Source organism: Eschrichtius robustus, chromosome 20 (assembly GCF_028021215.1).
Source record: "Eschrichtius robustus isolate mEscRob2 chromosome 20, mEscRob2.pri, whole genome shotgun sequence".
NCBI classification, from domain to species: Eukaryota; Metazoa; Chordata; class Mammalia; order Artiodactyla; family Eschrichtiidae; genus Eschrichtius; species Eschrichtius robustus.
The window spans coordinates 22,155,826-22,174,311 of record NC_090843.1 but is presented as its reverse complement, the minus strand read 5'-3'; the positions used below and the strand labels follow the sequence as shown (position 1 = coordinate 22,174,311).

General features: G+C 58.9%; 1 protein-coding gene across 4 annotated transcripts in view; it reads left to right on the top strand.

The window, feature by feature from the left end:
* HDAC5 (histone deacetylase 5) overlaps positions 1-18,486 on the top strand; it is a 34,712-nt gene that overhangs the window by 3,303 nt on the left and 12,923 nt on the right. The window contains exons 2-3 of one of the 4 annotated variants that reach the window (XM_068531617.1): positions 2,307-2,517; positions 9,402-9,473. In XM_068531617.1, the coding sequence (XP_068387718.1) occupies positions 2,496-2,517; positions 9,402-9,473 (94 nt within the window). In that variant the 5' untranslated portion in view covers positions 2,307-2,495. Of the gene's footprint in view, positions 1-2,306; positions 2,518-4,931; positions 4,948-8,919; positions 9,474-18,486 lie in introns of those variants that run through there. The other 3 variants (XM_068531616.1, XM_068531618.1, XM_068531615.1) reach the window with 3 other exon arrangements.

The window sequence follows — 18,486 nt, the reverse complement described above, 5'->3', positions numbered from 1 at the left end:
CTGTCGTCCTGGCTGGAGGTGGGAAGTGGGTTTGGATCCTGGAGTGGGACAGAGGTCTGACTGGAAGAGAGAGTTCTCAGGGGATGGGGACAGGGCCCTGGGGTCTGCCTACTTGTGATGTCATGGAAGCCAGGCTGCTCACTGGTTCGGCATCGAAGTGCCAGGAGCCACACAGCTCTTGGTCCCTGACTGCCCACCGAGACCTTCCTATACCAATGGTCAGCAGTGAGTTTCTCTGATTGAGGAGGGACCCAACAGCTCAGGTTTTTGTTTTTTTTTTTCCAGCAGCTCAGGTTTTAACCATAAAGCTGCCCTTTCCCCTTGCATGGCCCTCCTTAGTCAAAAATCTACACCGGTCCTGCTTGTCCTGATTAGACCGTGAATGCTGCTTTGTTTCCCGGGGAGTCTTGATGGAGGTGTTGGCAGACACTCTCCACAGGTGGATGGGGGTCCGGGGACCTGCTACATCCTGCAGGGTGGGCAGGAGTGCAGCCTAACAGAGTCCTGAGCCCCCTGAGAGTTCTAGGAGCCCCTCCCTTCCTCTTCTCCCCAGGGGGTGAGGAAGATGGGGGCTCAGGGCAGATCTTAACGTAGTTTGTGTACCATGGAGGCTCTGCCCCTCCTGAGTGCCCTGTTGTGGAGATTCCTTTCACTAAGGAGATGGGCTGGGGCACTCGGGCTGCTGGGAATCTTGGGAATTTCTGAACCTGTGTTCCCCAGCCCATGGGAAAGGGTGTGAGCAGGACTGGGTGCCAGCCCCGGGGTGGGCATGGGCGGAGCTGTCTGCCCACGCGGGCCCTGCCAGGGCACCAGCAACCCCACCTGCTGCCTTCCTGAGCTTGGCCCCGGTCCTGCGCAGCCTCTTTTGTCCTTGCCCCACACCTGTACCTGCTGGGAGCAATTCAGCCCCTTCCCTCTGCCTCCTCCCACCTCCCCATCTGAGTGCACCTTTCTCCAGCTACAGAGTCCAAACCTAGGGGGCAGCAGGCCTAGGAGGACTTGAGGTCTTCCTACTCTGTGCACGGCATACGTGTGTGCATGTCTGTGTGTATGTTCTTGTGTCCCCGCCGTGGCTGACTCCTGGGCTCCTTGGCTCCAAACGGACCCCGCGCCTGGCAATCCTTGATGAGAATGCAGAGCTTACCGAGAGTTAATCCTGCCAGGAGGTGGGCTGTCCTGGGGTGGAGCTGGTTGTCTCTTCTTAGTTTGGGGAGCAGAGTTAGGGTTTAAATCTCGGCCTCATCGATCGCTTCCAGCTACCTCGATTTCACTGGGTGTTGGAGGGCCTGCCTTCATCTGGAAGAAAACGAATGAGATCATGTCTAGGGTGGATCGTGGACTGTTTAGGGATGGGCCCAGGTGGGTGCGTGCGTAGTGTCTGAGGCTTGAGGACTAGCTGTGGGGCTGGAGCCGGGTGGGGAGCTGGAGAGGTGGGGACAGGTTGGCAAACTCATGGTCCTGTAGTACGGGGACATCCTCTCTTACTATATTGGCCTCAGCAGGCGTACTGCTCGGCCTTTTGGTGCCTTTGTACAAACTGGAAAACAGCGTCCCTTATTCTGGGTGGATTTAGCCTGTGTAGCTTGGTAGGCAGAGCAAAGACTGGATTTCAGACCTCGTTGCACAGGGCACAACCTATACAACACACACAAGGCCCTGGGCTTGGGCCTTGGACCCCCAGTCCAGAGGGCACCGGATGTGGGATGAATGTCTCTTTCGAAATTCTTGGAAACAGCATGGTTAATGGGTAGAGGAAAAGCAATTGTTGCCCTCTTTTTTCTGACCTGTTGTTGAATGGGGGAGAGCAAGACAGAAGCACATCACGTTTCCAGAGTTGGGTGGCACAAGGATCAGAGAGTAGGGAGAAGATGAGAGTCCCACCTCAGGCTACTGGGGCTGGGATACCAGTCTCTCCCTGAAGTTCTGCGAGGGGCTCCAGATCAGCCCCGCGTCTCCCCACTGCCCTGGACAGAGTTCAGAAGCACTTTCCCTGCACTTTCTCCTTTGGTGAGCACCATCTCCCACGTCAGGCACCCTTGGGAGTCTGTGAGGTCTCCCCACCTGGCAGTGGACATTGTCACCTAAAAAAGAGTTTTGTTGTGGCTACTGTAGCCATTTCCCTTCCCCTTGAGGGCTGACGTCCTCACCAATTAGAGAGAGAAGAAACCAGGGTCCGGGCCAGTTCTGTGCCCCTGGGCAGGTGGCCCTCCCTCTCTTCCCTAGGTGTAGCTGACAAGCTCCAAGGTCTCCTTCGACTCTCAGATTCCAGAGGTGGGGACCTCTAACCCTGCTCCCTCTCTCCCCAGGGATGCCGTTCTGAGTGCCTGACTGCCTCGCCCCGAAGGATGGCCTCGGATGGGCGTTAGAGGCACAGCGGCCCCGGGCTCCTGTCCCGTCCGTCTGTCTGTTACCGTCTGTCTCTCTTGACATCACCGCAGCTCCACCCCCTCCCGTCCCAGCCCCCAACGCCAGCTTCCCGCGGGCCCAGAGCCGGCATGAACTCTCCCACCGAGTCGGGTAAGAGCTGGGAGGCTGGAGAAGGCACCTGGGGTGGCTTTGGATGTAACGGGCTGTATGGGTATCCAGCCCAGGCCAGCTGACCTTCAGGGTCTGAGCCGTAAGGGAACAAGGGGTCAGGAGTGGAGAAGCGTTGTGAGAAAAGGACAGAGGCAGACCCAAAGTGATTGACCATGGGGTAGACCTGAAACTGATGGGTTGACGGTCCAGCCTGGCCCTGGGAGGGCATGGGTTCAACTCTGTCCCCAGGCCTGCCCTCTCAACTCAGGGGCCTTCAATTCCGTGCCACCCTGCCCTGTTCACCAAGACAGGCAGGGCTGAGGGGGATGTGTGCCCCTGAACCTCTGCAGGCGGTCCGGGCATGATGTTGGAAGAAGTTCCCTGTGATAGCTGAATGTCCAGCTTCCTTTTTGTGGTGGTGTCCTCTCTTCCTGGTGGAGTGTTTCTCTGTGTTCTATACTTTATTCTTAGTGGAGCTTTGCAGGGCCTTCAGCCTTAGCCTATGTTGGGATATGTGGTATTGGGGTGGGCATGCAGTGACATGTTGGCGGAGGAGACTTGGCTCTCTCCTTTGAGTCCAGGTAGACATGCCCTGGACATGGGAGAGTCCTAATTTGGGGTCTCTGAGGTTCCTTATTCCCCTCTGCTCCTGGGAGCCTGCCTAGTGCTTCCAGAAATAGTCTATGGGTGGGACTCCAGGCAGCTTTGTGTACGGGCGGGTCTGGGTTTGTGCCCATGAGGATGTGTCCAAATGGCCTGAGCTGGACCGTCAGGAGTTTCACAGGGGGCTCTTGGCTCAGTGTGGTCAGCGTAGTAACTGCCTTCCCTCCTTGACTGTCTCCTCTGCACTTAAAGGATCAGAGTCCATCTTGCTCAACTTTAACCCCCCCATAGGCCATCCGGTCACTTAACATCTTTTTCTGTAGGGGTGGGAGCTATTTCTCCTTCTTCAGAGATAAGGAAACTAGGGCCTAGAGACCAAAACCCATTTGCAGGATGGTACTGAAGCAGCACCAGGGAGGAATCCAGGCCCCCTCCCCTCTCATTCCCTGTCCTTGTCACTGTGCTAAATCTCATGCTTTCCGTTGTGAGGACCCCCTGCTGGCGACGTGTGGCCCTGACCACAGCCCCAGGGCTTCCAGCAGATTCGAATTCAGGGAAGCCGAAGCTGGCGGGATTGCTTGGCTTTGTGACGTTTGTTTTGGTCAAGGCTGTGCCCCCTCCCCTTTCCAGCATGACATACCCCGGGCACAGACAGAGTAGAGTGCCAGCTGGAGAAAGCTGGGCTTCTGAGACTCACCAAGTCAGCTTTGCTGATGGGCCCCCTCCTGCAGGGTCTGTGGCTCCTCCTCAGATCCTCCCGCCTCTGCCTGCCTTCATTCCCCCTGCAGGGGCTGTGCCAGGTGTTAGCCGTGGAGAGGTCTGTGTGACTCTGGTGCTGGAGGGGGGCTGCCCTGACTTCCTGCTTCCTCCTCTGAGGCTGGGCTGGCGAAGGGAAGGAGAGGCCTGGTGGGTTCTCATCAGCCCCTCGGCCATCTCAGCTGGACACTGCCCCTTGCAGGGTCAGTTGTGCCCGGCAGGGGTGCCAACCACTCCCTTCCTCTGAGCTACTATGCTGACCTGTCCAGGAGCCACTTCCAGTCACGCCGGGCCTGGGGTCTAACCCTTGGCCAAGGGAATGGGAGCCTCCCAGAGGCATCCGTTGGTGGCTTGGGGAGGACGTTTTCCAGCTTTGGGATTTTATTCCCTTACAGTGAAAGGCTAAGATAATCAGCCTCAGATAGATCAGGTCAGTGGGTTGCCTTTCCACAGGCAGGTGGTCCGAGTCCCCCTTGTAGCCACTGGTGCCAGGGCTCGCAGGGGCTGGAGGTGTCCATCTGCGCTGAGCCGGGCCAGGAGGGGCCTCCAGAGTGGGGCCTATGGAATTGGCCGTGCCTCCTGGCTGGCTTTCCCGCTCCCCCCAGCAGGGGGAGATGCCGTCTTCTCGTGTTCAGGAAGGAGGGAGAAAGAGAGGGGGCCAGAGATTGGGAAGCTGGTTTTAGGACTGTGGCCAGGCCTCAGAGCTGGGATCGTCGTTGTTGTTCAGGGCAGCGCCCTGAGGCCTTTCCCACCGAGTTTTCCCGGGGCTCCAGGCCTGGCTCTCCCGCTCGTGGAGTTCCAGCTGCTCTGGCCCAGGGAGAGGGCCAGCCTCCACACAGCCTCCCCCTTCGAGGGGCCCAGCATCTGCCATTCCCAGAGCTCAGGGTGGCATCTGGGCTGGGGCTGCGGGTGTCCAGCGCCTGGCAGAAGTCTGGAAACCACATGCTTGGACTCCACGGAAGTCAAATGAAACCATGAATTGTAGCTGGGTGTCCACATCCCGGGTAGACACCTCCCAGGGCGCCCCAGGAAGAGCATGAGGGGCTGGGGATAGAGGTGGGGATGAGAATGGTGAGTACCCGGGGCCTGGGTGCCCCGGCCCCTGAGCACCTCCCACCCCCTCCCGAGACTCACTTCTCTTTCCTTAGGGCGCAGAACGGCAGGCTGGGTGAGGGGCAGTTTCCCTCCATTTCTCTCAGTGCAGGAGCTTTCCTGTTTGGAAGAGAAAAATAGAAGATGGTCCATCCCGGCCTTCATAGCAAACAAGTTAGTAAGAGAGCACATTCCGGGTGAGGGGCGGCAGGTAGAGATTTCGAGAGATTTACTTCTGGGGTTCACCCGTCCTCCCCGGGGAGTGGGAGCTGATCCACTTACCTCTGGGCTGGGCCGAATGCCAGCGTTTGACCTGATTTGCCTCTCTTGCAGTCTTGGGAGTACAGGCAGAGGCCATTGATGGGGCTGCCTGCTTCCCTGAGGAGGCCACTGCCGGGGGTCTGGCTTCTCTTCTGTCAAAAGGGGACTTGAGGAGCGAGGCTTTATTTTCATTTCTGCTCCCCTTTGTGGGACTGAAGGACTGACTGAATGTGCCCCCCCGGCCAGCCTGGAGGAGCTGCCCTGGGGCCTGGGCCCACTCTGGTCACTGCCCTGTCCTCCATGCCGTTGCCCGGAGGAGAGGGCAAGGGTGAGGCTCGAGCCAGTCTGTGTGGCGACAGGGCCCCAGGAGAAAAGGTGGCCAGGTTCCTTAGCCCCAGCTTGGGAGGGAGAGAAGCTTCATGACAACACTTGCCTGCCCAGCACCTCTCAGCTCGCTGCACACTTTCTCTCCTTCCCTTTCCCGGCTGCCCCCTCCTTCCTGGGTGACCAGAGAAACTGGGGCATAGGCGTGGGGTGGAGCCAGGAACCTCGGCGTCCCGCCTCCCAGCCTTGGGCTCTGCCTCTGAGCCCCCAGGGAAGGCGGAGAAAGTGGGTCAGAGTCGGCGTGGGGCGGGGGTCTGGGAAGTGGACTCTGGTGTCCCTTCTCCACTTAGATGCCCCCCTGGCACACCTCTGCGATCACTGTAGATCAGGATCTGCCCCACTCTCCCCTCCCCTGTCCCATCATTCCAAAGGGATTGAAGGCTTAGCACGGGACGTCCGGAGGAGGCAGGGTCAACCCTGAGGGGATGTGCAAGATGCCAAAGTAGGTGTTCACGTTTTTCCCAGACTTGGTCACAAATGAGAGGGTTCAGCCAGCACCTAGCATGGGACCTGGCGCATGGCAGCTCCTGGGTGATGCTGACGGGCTCCAGCATGACTGGGCTTTAAGGGCAGGAGAGAACCGGAGGGCAGGCAGGCCCGATATCTCCAGGACCCCAGGGCAGCTGGCACCCCACACTCCATCTGGGGTGCTCCCCGGCCAGCCCTTGGCTTTTTTACTGTGCACAAAGCAGACTTTGCTTTTTTCTTTTCGGTCAGGCCCCCACTCCAGCCTTCTGAGCCCAGGAAATGGGAGCCTTCAAGAGCTCAAGGAGCCACATTAGGTTCTCCCCCTCCAGATTTAGAGGGTTAGGAGGCCTGAGCCCAGCCTCCAGGGGAGGGAGCGAGCGAGCAAGGTCATTGCGGCACCAAGGAGGGGTTGTTGCCTGCTCCTAATGAGGCTCCTGTAACCCACGCTTTGTGGGTGCTCTGTAAGGTTTGTGGGATGACACGTGGGAGAGCTAGATGCGTGGGGATGGAGAAGAGACATGAACCACAAGGAGAGGGGCTATAAAGCAAGAAGGACTGAGGTTAGACATTAGGAAGACTTTGTTGCATGACTTGAATCTCCGAAGGAAAAAAAAGACACTTGTCCCCATCCCAGGCCTCCTCTCTTATTCCCCTGGAGGATTCTGGGAACTACACTGAGGATTGTCTGGCTGTGTCTGACACTTCACTTCCCACTTCAAGCTGTTACGGGAAGTCATAGTAGTGCTGGGAACTGCCCCGAGTCCCCGGCTCTGGCCACCTCTGGGTGCCCAGTCTCCTGGGTGCTCCCAGCTTTCCTAAACAGGGAGTTGTGTTTCCTTAGATTTCTGACTGCTCCACGTTCTGGGGCCCCTGCTTTTGAGTCACTGTAACTGATGATTTCCTCTGTTCCAGAACAGGGCTGCCCTACCATACTCTCCTGTGCCTGGGGCAGGCAGAGAGAGCCAGGACAGGGCTAGCCAGACCTTCTGGTTGCTTTCAGCGTGGGTGGGTGGAGTCCTGGCTGGGAGGGGCTGCTGCCCCCAGCTTTCTGGGTTCCCTTGAGTCTGCTGCCTGTCACCCGTTAAGGAGATCTTGACCTTCCCTTCCCTTGCTCTTGAGAGAGCCTGGTTGGCTAGGATGAGGTTGGGGCAAGGGGTGCTGAGCAAAGTCCCCAGACCTACCCTGAAATGTCTACCAACTCCAGACCCCTGTGGGGAGCATTGCTCCATCACCAGTTTTCTGGAGTCTGCCCTGGCTGAGAAGCTGAGGCTCCAGAGCTTTGTTTCGTTCCTGTTGACCTCCAACTCCCTCGATATACATCTTGCCAGCCAGTCTAGGGCCTGGGAAAGCCCACCTCTGCCACTTACCCATCCATGTGATCCCCCCACCTGAGGGCAGGAGGCCCCTTTGCCATCCCCAGCTGGCAGGAGCCACAGCTACTGTGTCCTTGGTTGGCCAGCTCCTCCTGGGCTCCCGACGGGAGGGTGAGGTCATCCAGTCCAGGGAGAGGACAGGTGTCCCTGGCTCCATGCCTAGAGTTGGGGGCAGAGGGGGCCAGGAGGGGGCTCCAAAATAGCAACTGTGACATCAGGAAGGGGGAGGGGGACATAGACCCAGGAATAACCAGGCTATTAAAAGGCTCCAGTGAGGTCAGGGGGCCAAGTGGGATCTCTGTATCAGTGGGAGGCACAACCTCAGGAGGAGGGATGGGCCAGCAGTGGGCTGGGTAGGCGGGTGTCACCAGTCCTCATGGCGCTCTAGCCTTAGGTCCCAGCAGGGCCTCAGGAGCCGGGGCTGCTCTGCCAGGCCTGGGGCTGGTGGCTGGTGGGGAAGGGCTGGATGCTGGCAGCCCCTTGACTCTTCTTGGAGGGGCTCCAACCTCAAGTCTCTTCCTACCTGGGTACTGGGGGTCATTATACCTGTTAATGGAAACCCTGGGGCAGCTTCGTGTGCTCCCTGTGCAGGAGGCAGTGGGCTGTGGTGGTTAGAGCTCAGACTTGAACTTCAGACAGCCCAGACCTACCACTGAAACAGCTGTATGACCTAGGGTGAGCGACTTCATCTCTCTGTGCCTCAGTTTCCCCGTCTGCACCTCTCTTCTGAGGTCATCGCGCAGAGTAAACGAGGTGACGTATGTGCTGCTCGTAGCATTACACCTGGCACGTTGCCACAGGAAGAGCTACCTGCTCTGAGAACGGGCAGGTGCTCCCAGGTGCCCTTCCCTGGGTGGGGTGAGGCCTGTCCAGGAAGAGTCTCCCTGCCCCCTGGAAGGAAGCTGAGCAGCCTCCGGAGGTGACACCCCTAATGGGTAGGAGGGAGCTGCCATTTAGCTGCTGCTCAGGGGTCTCCCTGCTGGTCGAGGGGGTGGGGGAGCCACCTCCCGGCTCAGAAAGAGGGCACAAATTAAATCAACTCCCATCCGTCGGCTGTTAGAGGGACTCCAGGGAAGATGCAAGTTTAGGCCAGGTGGCCCTGTCTGCCACCCTCTCCCAGACCCTTCCAGTTCCTTTACTTGCTCTGGATGGCGAGAGGGCAGATAGAGGATGAAATCTGGCTTTTTGGTCTCTAGCCCTTCGCCTGCCAAGAGCAGCGCCAGAGCTGCTCCCAGATGCGTGGGTATTCTAGCGTGTGCCCTTCCCCAGCGCAGGCTCTGGCCACCCGGCTCTGTGGCGTTGGCCCTGAACGCAGGCCCTCCCCTGTCCCCATCCCCCTGCCTGGCGCTTCCTCCTGGGGTGGAACGCGCCTCCCCCTCCCCCACGTGGGGCCTCCGCCAGGCCCGGGCTCCTGGCAGCCGGCCGGCGGCTCCCTGAGCATGCTCCACCTATTTATAGACAGGGCCCTCCCCCAACTGCTATTTCAGTCTCCTGCCAGCTGCCGGCGGCTCATTCGGGAAGGAGGAGCAGGGAGCCGGGCCCAGAGCTGTCACCCAGGGCTGGGAGGGAACACAGAGAGCCCGCCTGCCTGCTCAGCTCCCCTTCCTGTCCCCTGAGTGCTCAGCCATACCCCGCTCCTGGGAGCTCTGGAAGGGCCAGTGGTCGGATGCCCCTCTAGCAGGGAGCTGGGCCTGTGGCTCCGGGGCTCCTGGCTCCTCCTGCCGCCTGGAGTGCCCAGGCCGGATGAGGCACCTCCCCACAGCGCGGGTCCCAGCAGCAGTGGCCTGAGGGAGCCCCTGAGCAGCGAGGGCCCCGCCCAGCCACCTTCCCTTTGGCCGACTCCCGCCTCAGGCGGCCCCCTGCCGGGCATGCTGCTGGTGCCCAAGGCTCAGGGGCTTGTGGAGATGCTGCAGACCATCTATGAGACGGAATCCTGTTTCTCAGCAGATGGGATGCCAGGCCGGGAACCATCCTTGGAAATCCTGCCTCGGACCCCTCTACATGGCCTCCCTGTGGCAGGTAAGTGCCTCGGTGTCCCCGCCTGCCCTCTGCCATTGGGCATCCTTGTCTCGGGGGCTGAGCGTCTGGCTCCAAGTCTTGCCCAGATGGGGTCCTGCTTAGATCTTTCTGGAGGTCTTTGTTGAGGATATGTGCAGTCAGGGGAGGTGTGCTTACTGGGATGGGCTTCCCTGCTCTCCCTGGGCCAAAACCTGCCCTCCCACCATGCCCTCCAGCTGCACTCTGCTGCATCTCTTCGAGTTCCTTTGGCCTCCGGCAGGGTCGACATCAGCTGCTGGGGGCTGTGGATTACTAGAGGATCCTGGCCTAGTTGGCACCATGGTCAGAGGGGAGGAAGTGGGTCAGTGACCTGCCTCCAGGCTGTCTGCTCCCCGGGTCTGGACGAGGGAGGAACCCATAGCCGGAGTGTCCATAAGAATAAAGGCTACCCCCACTCCTCTGGCTGGGTTCTTGGGGTCAGAGGGTCCAGTGCAGTGATTTCTGCCAGTCCCCAGTCAGGAGTGCCCTGGGAATCAGACACCTGGGGAGGAGGCTTGATGCAGTTGTGGTGGAAGTAGGCAGAGGCTGGCAGCTGGGGTGCTGGGGGTCTTGGCTGCCTTGGCTTCTGGCTCCCCCATATCTCTCCTTCCCCCAAGCTTTGGTTTATTCTCAACACATGAGGATGAAGGAATGTTACTCAGGCTCATAGGGCTTGAGGACTCCCTAGCCCTCCCACCTTCTCAGCAGGGACTTTTTTGGCTCTTGGCTGGGGGTGGGGTCCCCCAGAGCCAGGCCACTCCTTCCCTCCCTCCCAGGAACCTGTTGGCAGCATCAGGCCTTCCTGGCACAGCCTTCCCACCAGGCCGGCACCACAAGATGCTTCCTCTAGGGAGGGGCCTGCTGGACCCATGCCCGCTTGGCCCCTCCTGGCAGTGGCTTGGCACTTGGGTGTGGGTGTCTGTGTGTGTATGTATGGGGAGTCTTTGCCTCTGGTTACGTGGGTGTGGGTCCCAGGCTTTGAACTGGAAGGTGGGAGCCGTGTGCCTGTGCAAGTGCCAGTGATTTGGCTCTAAGCTGTCCAGGGATAAGGTTGCAGCTGGACTGGGAGGTGTGAGAGGATGGAGGTTTGGGGAACATTTGGAAAAGCCTTCAAACCAAGCCTACCATCTGCCTGAGCAGGGATGCCCATGTAGTCTCCTAAGGTCACGGCATAACCCTGGGGACCAGCCCTGAGAGTGCCCGTGCAGGCCCCTGGGATAGGGGGTGGAACCTTGGGGCCAGTCGTGCAGAGTCTCTGCACAGTCCCCTGGGAGGGGTGTAAACGCAGAGGGCCGTTCTAGCCCTGGTCTAGTGGAGCCCACAGCTCTAGCTAAAGACCTGCCTGCTCACTCCTACCCTGAAGCCTCTGGGAGTCAAGGTGGTGCCTCGCAAAGCAAAGGGCTGACTGTGCAGAGCATCTGCTTGGCGGGGTGGTTCTACCCCATTTGGCAGATGCCATATCAGTCCACCCATCCTGTCCCCACTGCCCCTTGCCTCCCAGAAGCAGTTGGCGGTTGGCCTGAAGTTTCCTCCTCAGCATGTTCTCTCATCCTCTTTCAAGTTGGGCCCCAGAGTCCTTGCAGGCTGGAACCCCGCTGACCCCATCCCTTCCCTAAGGCTCCCCGTCCCTGCATAGACCCCTCCCAGCCAGTCCCTTTCCCCCCCCGCCCTGACACATGCACACTGCCTAGCCTCTGAGCGGTGGCGTGGTCCATGCTAGCAGGAGGGAGGCGTGAGTCACCTCAGCGGCTCGGGGAGAGGGCTAAGAATGTTCCCCCTGCGCAGCTCTGATGCTGTGTCTGTGACGCGGCTGGGGACAGATATAGGCCTGGAGCTCGGCTGCCTTGTTTTTTTTTTTTTGGACTCTGGAATGTAAATAGATGTTTCAAATAGAAACGCTTTAACCTTTGGGTTAAAAAAAAATCCACCCCAGATAAACACGGCCATGAGGGCCAGGCAGCCTGGTGTTCCCCCCCCCCCCCCAACCCTCCCCCGCTGCCTCCTCTCTCCATCTCTTGATCAGTCTCCAGACAGGATGCAAAAGCCTGTGGCTAAAAAAGCAGGTGTCCAGGGACGCTTCTTGGGCAGTGTGTGTTGCCAGGCCTCCCCAGCCCGAGGGTTTGAGGAAAAGGGGCTTTCCAAGGTGGGTGTCGGCCCTGAACTCTTTGCCCACTCCAGCAGTAAGTCTTGGAACCCTATTTTAGGGGCATCCTTGGCTCTCTGGACCGTCTTGTACGCACTTAGCACAGTGCCTGGCACATGGATGAATGAATGTTGCTCGAGGGGACTGGCATCCAGGGTTGACAGCAGGATTCCTGGGCTCTATTCTGGGGCTTGGCCCTCTAGGTGAATAGACAGACATGGTAAGTTGCCCTGGTGGGTGAGCCAGAGTCTTGGCAGGCGAGCCCACGAAGGACGTGGGGTGCTCTCCTCTGTTCCTGCTTGAGGACGGGGACAAAACACAGCTTCTGCTAGTGCTGTCAGGTCTTCCTTGATGGATGGGGTCTCTTCCTGGCTCGTCCTGCAACAGCCCGGCACACAGTGGGCACCCCTCTCATACAGGCTTGGTCCCGGCTCGGGGAGCCCAGGAGCTTGAACTCTGGTGTGGGATTCCCAAGGATGCGGTGCTGGGGGATCCCCTGCCTCCCTTCTGTTGGGCCTTGGATTTCCCTCTGGCCTGGACTGGGCAGCGCGCTGCTGCTTGGGCAACGTGTAGGATGTTAAAAGCAGGCATGGAGGAGGAGTCTTCTTTCCCCAGTGAGGGAGGGTGTGCATCCCGCTTATGCCAGGAAGGGGTGCTATGGATGTTGGGAAGTGCCATGGGGTTTGGGTTTGGTATTGGGGTTTCCCCTGGATATTCTTATTCACGTTCTTCATACCATTCCAAGCTTGGCTAGGTAGGTGGGTGTGCAGGCATAGGGGTGTGGGTAGGTCGGAAGTGCGAGACTGGGGTGGGAGGGGAATTAATATTATAATCTACTAGATGATGGGTATTGGGGTGCTTTCCTTACCTTACCTCCCTTGGAAAGGTATTAATAGCTATGTTTTACAATTGAGAAGGATCTGAGAAGTTAAGGAACTTGCGCGAGGTCACAGAGTACATGACGGCTGGGCTTCAGACTCAGGTCTTTGTGTAGGGCGACGGCTAACCCGTACAAGAGCTTCCCTGTACAAATTTTTTAAAGGCGGCCCTTCTTCCAGGTGGCTGTATCCTCAAGCCAGAGTGCATGGCTTAGCACTGGGAGCATGGGCTAGACTTCAGCCCCCAACTTGCCCCTTCAGTTGGGTGCCCTTGTGCAGTACACAACCTGCACGACCTTATGTGGTGGGTCCGTCTTTGTTGCTTCCAAAGTTTGTGCTCCTCAACAAGAGAGACCCTTCTGGCCTTGGGGGGCTCCTGAGGTTTCTGGGAGGAGACTTTTCTACAAATACTGGGGGCCTCTGGATCAGCTATTTCCCCCCCGTAGGGATTTCGGCCCAAGGGGGGAGAAGGGGGCTCAGGAACAAAGCCTCCCCTGCCCCCATCCCCTCCTACCCCATCCCCTCTTCTTGTTTTTGAGACCCTCAGCTGTCCCTTCCCTGCTGCACAGCTGCCAGACAGGAAATCAGATTAACCGTGTCCACGCACACAGCTGTAACAGCTGTCAGGTTGGCAGCAGAAATGCCGCCAGCGGGGGGACACTGTGAGAAAGTAGTTCTCAAACTTTCAGTTGCCACGGAATTACCGAGGGAAGATATTAAAATGCGGATTCCCAAGCCTTACCCCCCACCCCAAGGTTCGGATTCCGTAGGGCAGCCCAGGAACCAGCATTTTTAACACATCTCAGATGATTTTGATGTGAGTAGGCTCAGACCATGCTTGGAGTATGGGCAGGGGTCCTATGGACAGGAGTCATGGGGCCTAGCAGCCTGCCAGTGGATGTCACCAGTCTCCCTAGAAGGCCTCGATGGGCTTTGGGACTCTTGGGAGAAGGCCAGCTGCAGAGGGAGGGAGGCTGTTGCCTCAGTCAGATTCAAATCCAGCTCCCAGCAGCCTGGCAGTGTGGAGACGGAGGATGTCTTAAGACACTGGGGAGCAGGTGTCTAAATCCCAGCGGGGCAGGGGATTATGACAAGTGGCCAGGGGGACGGGACACTCTGCTGGACGCTTCAGGCTGTGCTGTGCTCGGGGAGTAGTGCAGGCAGAGCTCCTGCCCTGGAGCCCCTGCTGTCCACCCCAGGTGTGGAGCGAGCAGTCCCAGCAACATCTGCAGACTTTGAATGGTTAGTGTGCCTTTTAATTGCCTCTAGCTTAGTGCCCAAGTGTTTCCTGGAAATGGCTGGGCTGGGAGAAGTGAGTCTACTTCTCCTCCAGAGAGCTGCTCAAGACCAGTGACTAACTCTGTTTTTGCCGGTGAGAGATGCTTTGTGCCTTCCACCGGGGCCCTGCCTCCCTTAAGCTTAAGGTCCTTGAGAGGCACAGTCTACCTCAAGGTCTCTGGGGGTTCGGTTCACTTGGCCCCCTTTTCCCCTGCACTCCCGGCTCTGGGGTTCTGGGGCCAACCAGGTCTCCCATCTAGATCCCTGGATCCTTCATACGGAGTTTGGCTCCCTGCTCTCATTAAGTTCAGGAATAGCCTTCAAGATTTCTCCTGGTTTTTGGTGGGAGGCAAGAGAGAATCGGAAGACGCAGGGTTAAGCCCTGGCTCCTCCGCCTCCTTTCCAGGTGACTTTGGATGAATTTCTTCCATCTCTGGCTTTACTTTCCTCCTCTGTCAGCTGGGGGAGTTGAGTGGCTGATCCGGCTGGCACTTCCTTCAGTGACATTCTAAGTCTTTGACATCAGTTTCACGTTGCTTCTGCCTAAGAGGGGCTTCGGGTCGCCCGAGTCCTGGCCCCAGGTGGATGTAGAATGGTACTGGGGAGAGGGGTGTTGCCTGCAGCAGGCACAGCAAAGTTAGATACCTGGAAAGGCTTTCTGACTGCCGGGAGCTGGGGCCCCAAGAGCAGGGACCAAAGCTTGTGTTCACCTGTGTTAAGTAATGCTTTTAAGGGACTGAGGGATCCCACCGCTGTGGGCTGAGCCTCAGAGGACAGGGTGGCCCTTCTTGGAGCTAACAAGGCAGGGGAGGCCGGAGAGACAGGCTGGAAGCGCTGCCGTCGGGAGGAGGCTCTTCCCAGGGATGCCTCCTCCAGCGCTGGGATCCAGCTGCCGGCCGCTCCAGCTTGTGTTGTGTGGGGCCCACCGGAAGGGTTTTGATTGGGACAGGACCACAGAGTGACCTTGGGACGGTCTGAAATGAGAGCGCTAAGAGAGCTTAGGCTTCACTAGACTGCCAGAGGGGTCCAGGACACACAAAAATGTCAGGAGCCATTAATAGCCTCGGCTAGTACCTCCTGAGATTTTCCCAGGCTCTGCGCCAAGCTCCACTGCACGTGTTATCTCTCCGGAGCCCTAGGAGCTCTGGGAGGTGGGTGCCATTCTTCCTCCCATTTCACAGATGCCCGCACGCAGCACAAGGAGGGGCTTGGTGTCTTGCCCTAGGAAGTGGCAGAGGCTGACTTGAACCCTGGTGTTCTCTTGTTCCAGAGCCCTCGCTCTTAACCATTATGTGATGTGTGTTGGCTTGCATTGCATGGGGAGTTGGGAAAATTGCTAGGCGAGCGTCATCCCCAGCCCGCACATGTGGAAATACTGTCTGCATTGTGGTAGAACCTGTCGAGCCTAAATTGGCCTCCCCAGTCACGTAAGAGCACAGAAATAGATCATGGGAAACCGTCCTTGGTGGGGAGGGGTCATCGGCGTCATGGGGAGGAGTGTGAAATGCTGTTCCCTGCCTCCTTCCAGAATCCCTCAAGGCCAGCAAGGGGACAAGAGCCTTTTCCCATTCTCCAGAGGGACAGAACGAAGTCATTTGACATTTAAGGAAGCTGCTGACACCCCAGACTGCTGAGGGAGCTCCTGAGGGCCTGGGTGCTGGTGGAAGGCACTGCCCTCTAGGGTGGGCTGCCAGCCTGTTGCTCTCCAGAGGGGCCAGTTCTCTAGGGCTGGCTCTTGCTGAGCACCTGGGATGCCCCGCACTGGAGTTAGCACTGCATAGGTTAGTGTTCAGATGGAGCCCGCCTGAGCTGGGAGTCAGGACACCTGGGTTTGAGTCCCTGCTACTTAAATGGTGAGATCTCCTGCACAGCAGCCTGAGAGGCTTGGTTTCCTTGTCTGTGATATGAGGCAGTTGAAACAGATGATCTCCCCTTTCTCCCTCTTCGCTCTTTTTGCTGGGGGTAGCTCTTCAGATCCAGGGCTTATCTGCAGAGGCCTCATTTTCATCCTGTGTAGACATTCCAAACCGCTTATTACACCCCTCCCTCAAACTCTGTGTACCCTGGCTCCCCTCCTCCCCCCAGCCTTCTGTGGCTGGTGGCTTCTGGGAGCAGGGTCTTTTTAGAGCCAATTGTTAAGCTTCTTAGGTCTGCCAGGTCGGTCCACACACTGTGGTGCCCCTCCCCCTCCAGTGCTTCTCCAGGGGGAACTCAAGGTACCATTTCCTTGCTGCTAGGGTTTGGGTCACAGGGATACTGGAGTTGGTGACTTCTCCAAGAGAAGGCTGGGAGCTGGGGCATGGCCTGTGGTGTGTTCAGAGCAGGAGGAAGGCTTGACCTTGGTTTTTATTTTGAACCCTTTTCCCAAAGGTGCTGCTAAAAACCTGCTCCTGGTGTCCTAGAACCCCTTGTCTGCTCGGGGGCAGTGTCCCTTTGCCTGGACACTCTCTTTTTAGTCTAAGCCTGTGCTGGCAGTCATCCCAGAGGTTACCCTGTCAGCACCCGCGTCATCCTCCTCCCCCCACCCCCCCCAGGAGCCAGGGTATCCCTGGCTGTGCTGCCCAGAGAATCTGCTGTGGGAGCCCCCACTGGGCTGATGGGGCAGTGGGGTTCATGGAGAGATCGGAAGCCCAGCTAGATGGGAAGGAAGTGTCACTAAAGTGTCACTGGCGCTGCTCAGTTGTACCCACGAGCTGGGCAGGGTGGTCCCCTCTAAGCCAGAACCTGGTGTGTCAGGGGCCCTTCTGATGGCTGCCCACCCAGCTGCCGGGGCTGGGGCTTCTCCAGGGAGGCAGTGTTGGCTAGTCCTTCCGAAGGCCGGAGGACAGGATGCTCTTGCTGCCAGTTCCTAAGGCCACGGCTCCCAGGAGGCAGGGTCAGAGTCCCCGGAAGGGGAGGAGTATGGAGCAGGCAGACCTGGACCCTTCTGTCTGCCTCTGTAGGAGGCCCCTGTGTCAGTTACTGGCTTCCTCTCCACTTCTGCAGCTCTCTGTCAGGAGGAGGCCTGGGGGAGGAGGCCGTGCCCTCACATGTGACCCCCTTCCCAGGCCTTTGCTGGCCAGAGTCCCCAGCCTGTCCTCTTAGGGACCAGTGTTCCTCCATCTACTTTCTTCCCTTTCCAGAGGTCCTGCCACCTTTCTCAGTCCACCAGGAGGCGGTCGAGAGCCTCCTCCTATCATGACACTCCCATTTCCCCTTCCAGGTGCTTGGTTCTCAAGGCAGCCACTGCCACCTGCTCTGCTCATGCTAAGCTGGCAGAGGGCACAGATCCTCAAGGGGGAGCAAGGCCAGCCACACTCTCGGTTTCATGCCCAGAAAACTGCATTTGGGGGGCTCTGTGCCTCCCCCCACCCTTTCCCTGACTCTAACCGTCCAGCTGCAGCCCCTTCCATCTTGGATGGAGCCGGGTTACTACCTGCAGACCCACGGGGTGCTGCATCCTGTCCAGGCCCCACAGGGCCTGCAGATTAATATTCCCAGTCGCTCGTGCTTCCTGCTTGTGTGGGAACAAGGCTGTGTGGCAGAGCCCGCTGGCCGCCCCGCCACCTGCATACCAATGGGACTGAGGCTGCGACTGCAGCACAGGACCTAGCATCTCTGCCGCGGTGGCAGCGGTGGCAGCGGCTGTGCAGGAGCCCTGGTGGGAGAGTCCCCTCGCCTGAGCCCGTGCCCTCTTCTGCAGGGCTCCTGCAAGGGAAGCCAGCACTGCTGGCGGCAGTTCCAGCCCAAGCAGGGTTATCTGCTGGGAGCCAGGAGCACTTGGACCCCTGCCCTTCCCTGGGCGGGCGGGCGGGCTGGCATCCGGCTCCCGCAGCCCCGGCACTGCCGGGAGCAGCAGGTTGAAGCCTGTCCACCTCTTGGCTGAGTGATCAGAGTGCCATGGGCCAAGCCAGCCTCGCCTAGGAACAGATAACACTCCGGCCAGCCTGGGACCTTGCTGAGTGTTTCCAGGGCTGGGGACACCTGAGGCTGGCTGCTGGTTCCTTGCTGCCACCCTCCTTGCTGCCACACCCTGGACAGGGCCGGCCACCTCCAGAAAGGGCCTCTGTAGTTTCCCAGGGCCCTTCCTCCTGGTGCTGGGGCAGGACATGGGTTAGGAGGGAAAGTGAGTGAGTGTGTGTGTGTGTAACCCCACCCTCCTGGTCACATCTGGCCACTCCTGCAGATGTGGCTCTGGCCTTGTGGCCGCAGAGTCGTCAGTGTGGCTGGCGGGCAAACCACAGAGGAATGTGCCCGGCAGTGCTGGGGGAAGAAGGGCTAATGGGGAGCATGAAAGACACTATGCTCAGGCTACCTTCCCTCTCCCATCTCCAGTGGGTCCCAGGAGCCATGTTCAGCCGTGAGGGTAGCATGGCCTTGGCCTTCAGCAGGCCTTGTCCCTGCCTTGGGGGGGACACTCATTCAGTGCAGGCTCCCTGGAGAGATCCAGGCTCACAGACTGCACTGGGTGTGGGAGCCTTTCTTAGCTCAGCCCTTAGCCCCCCTCCCGGCTCCCTCTCCACTCCTGATAAGAGATGGCAGTGGGGGCCTGGGCAGAGGCCTGCTCGCGAGGGCAGGGGACACCGGCAGCCGTCAGCATGGTGGGGTCTTTCCTTCTCCAGGCCTGGGCTGGAGTGGGCCTCCTTGCCACCGGAAAGTCTGCCCAGCTCCCTGTGGCCTCCCTGGGCTGGAGTGGGGAAAGCGAGGGCTGTCTTTG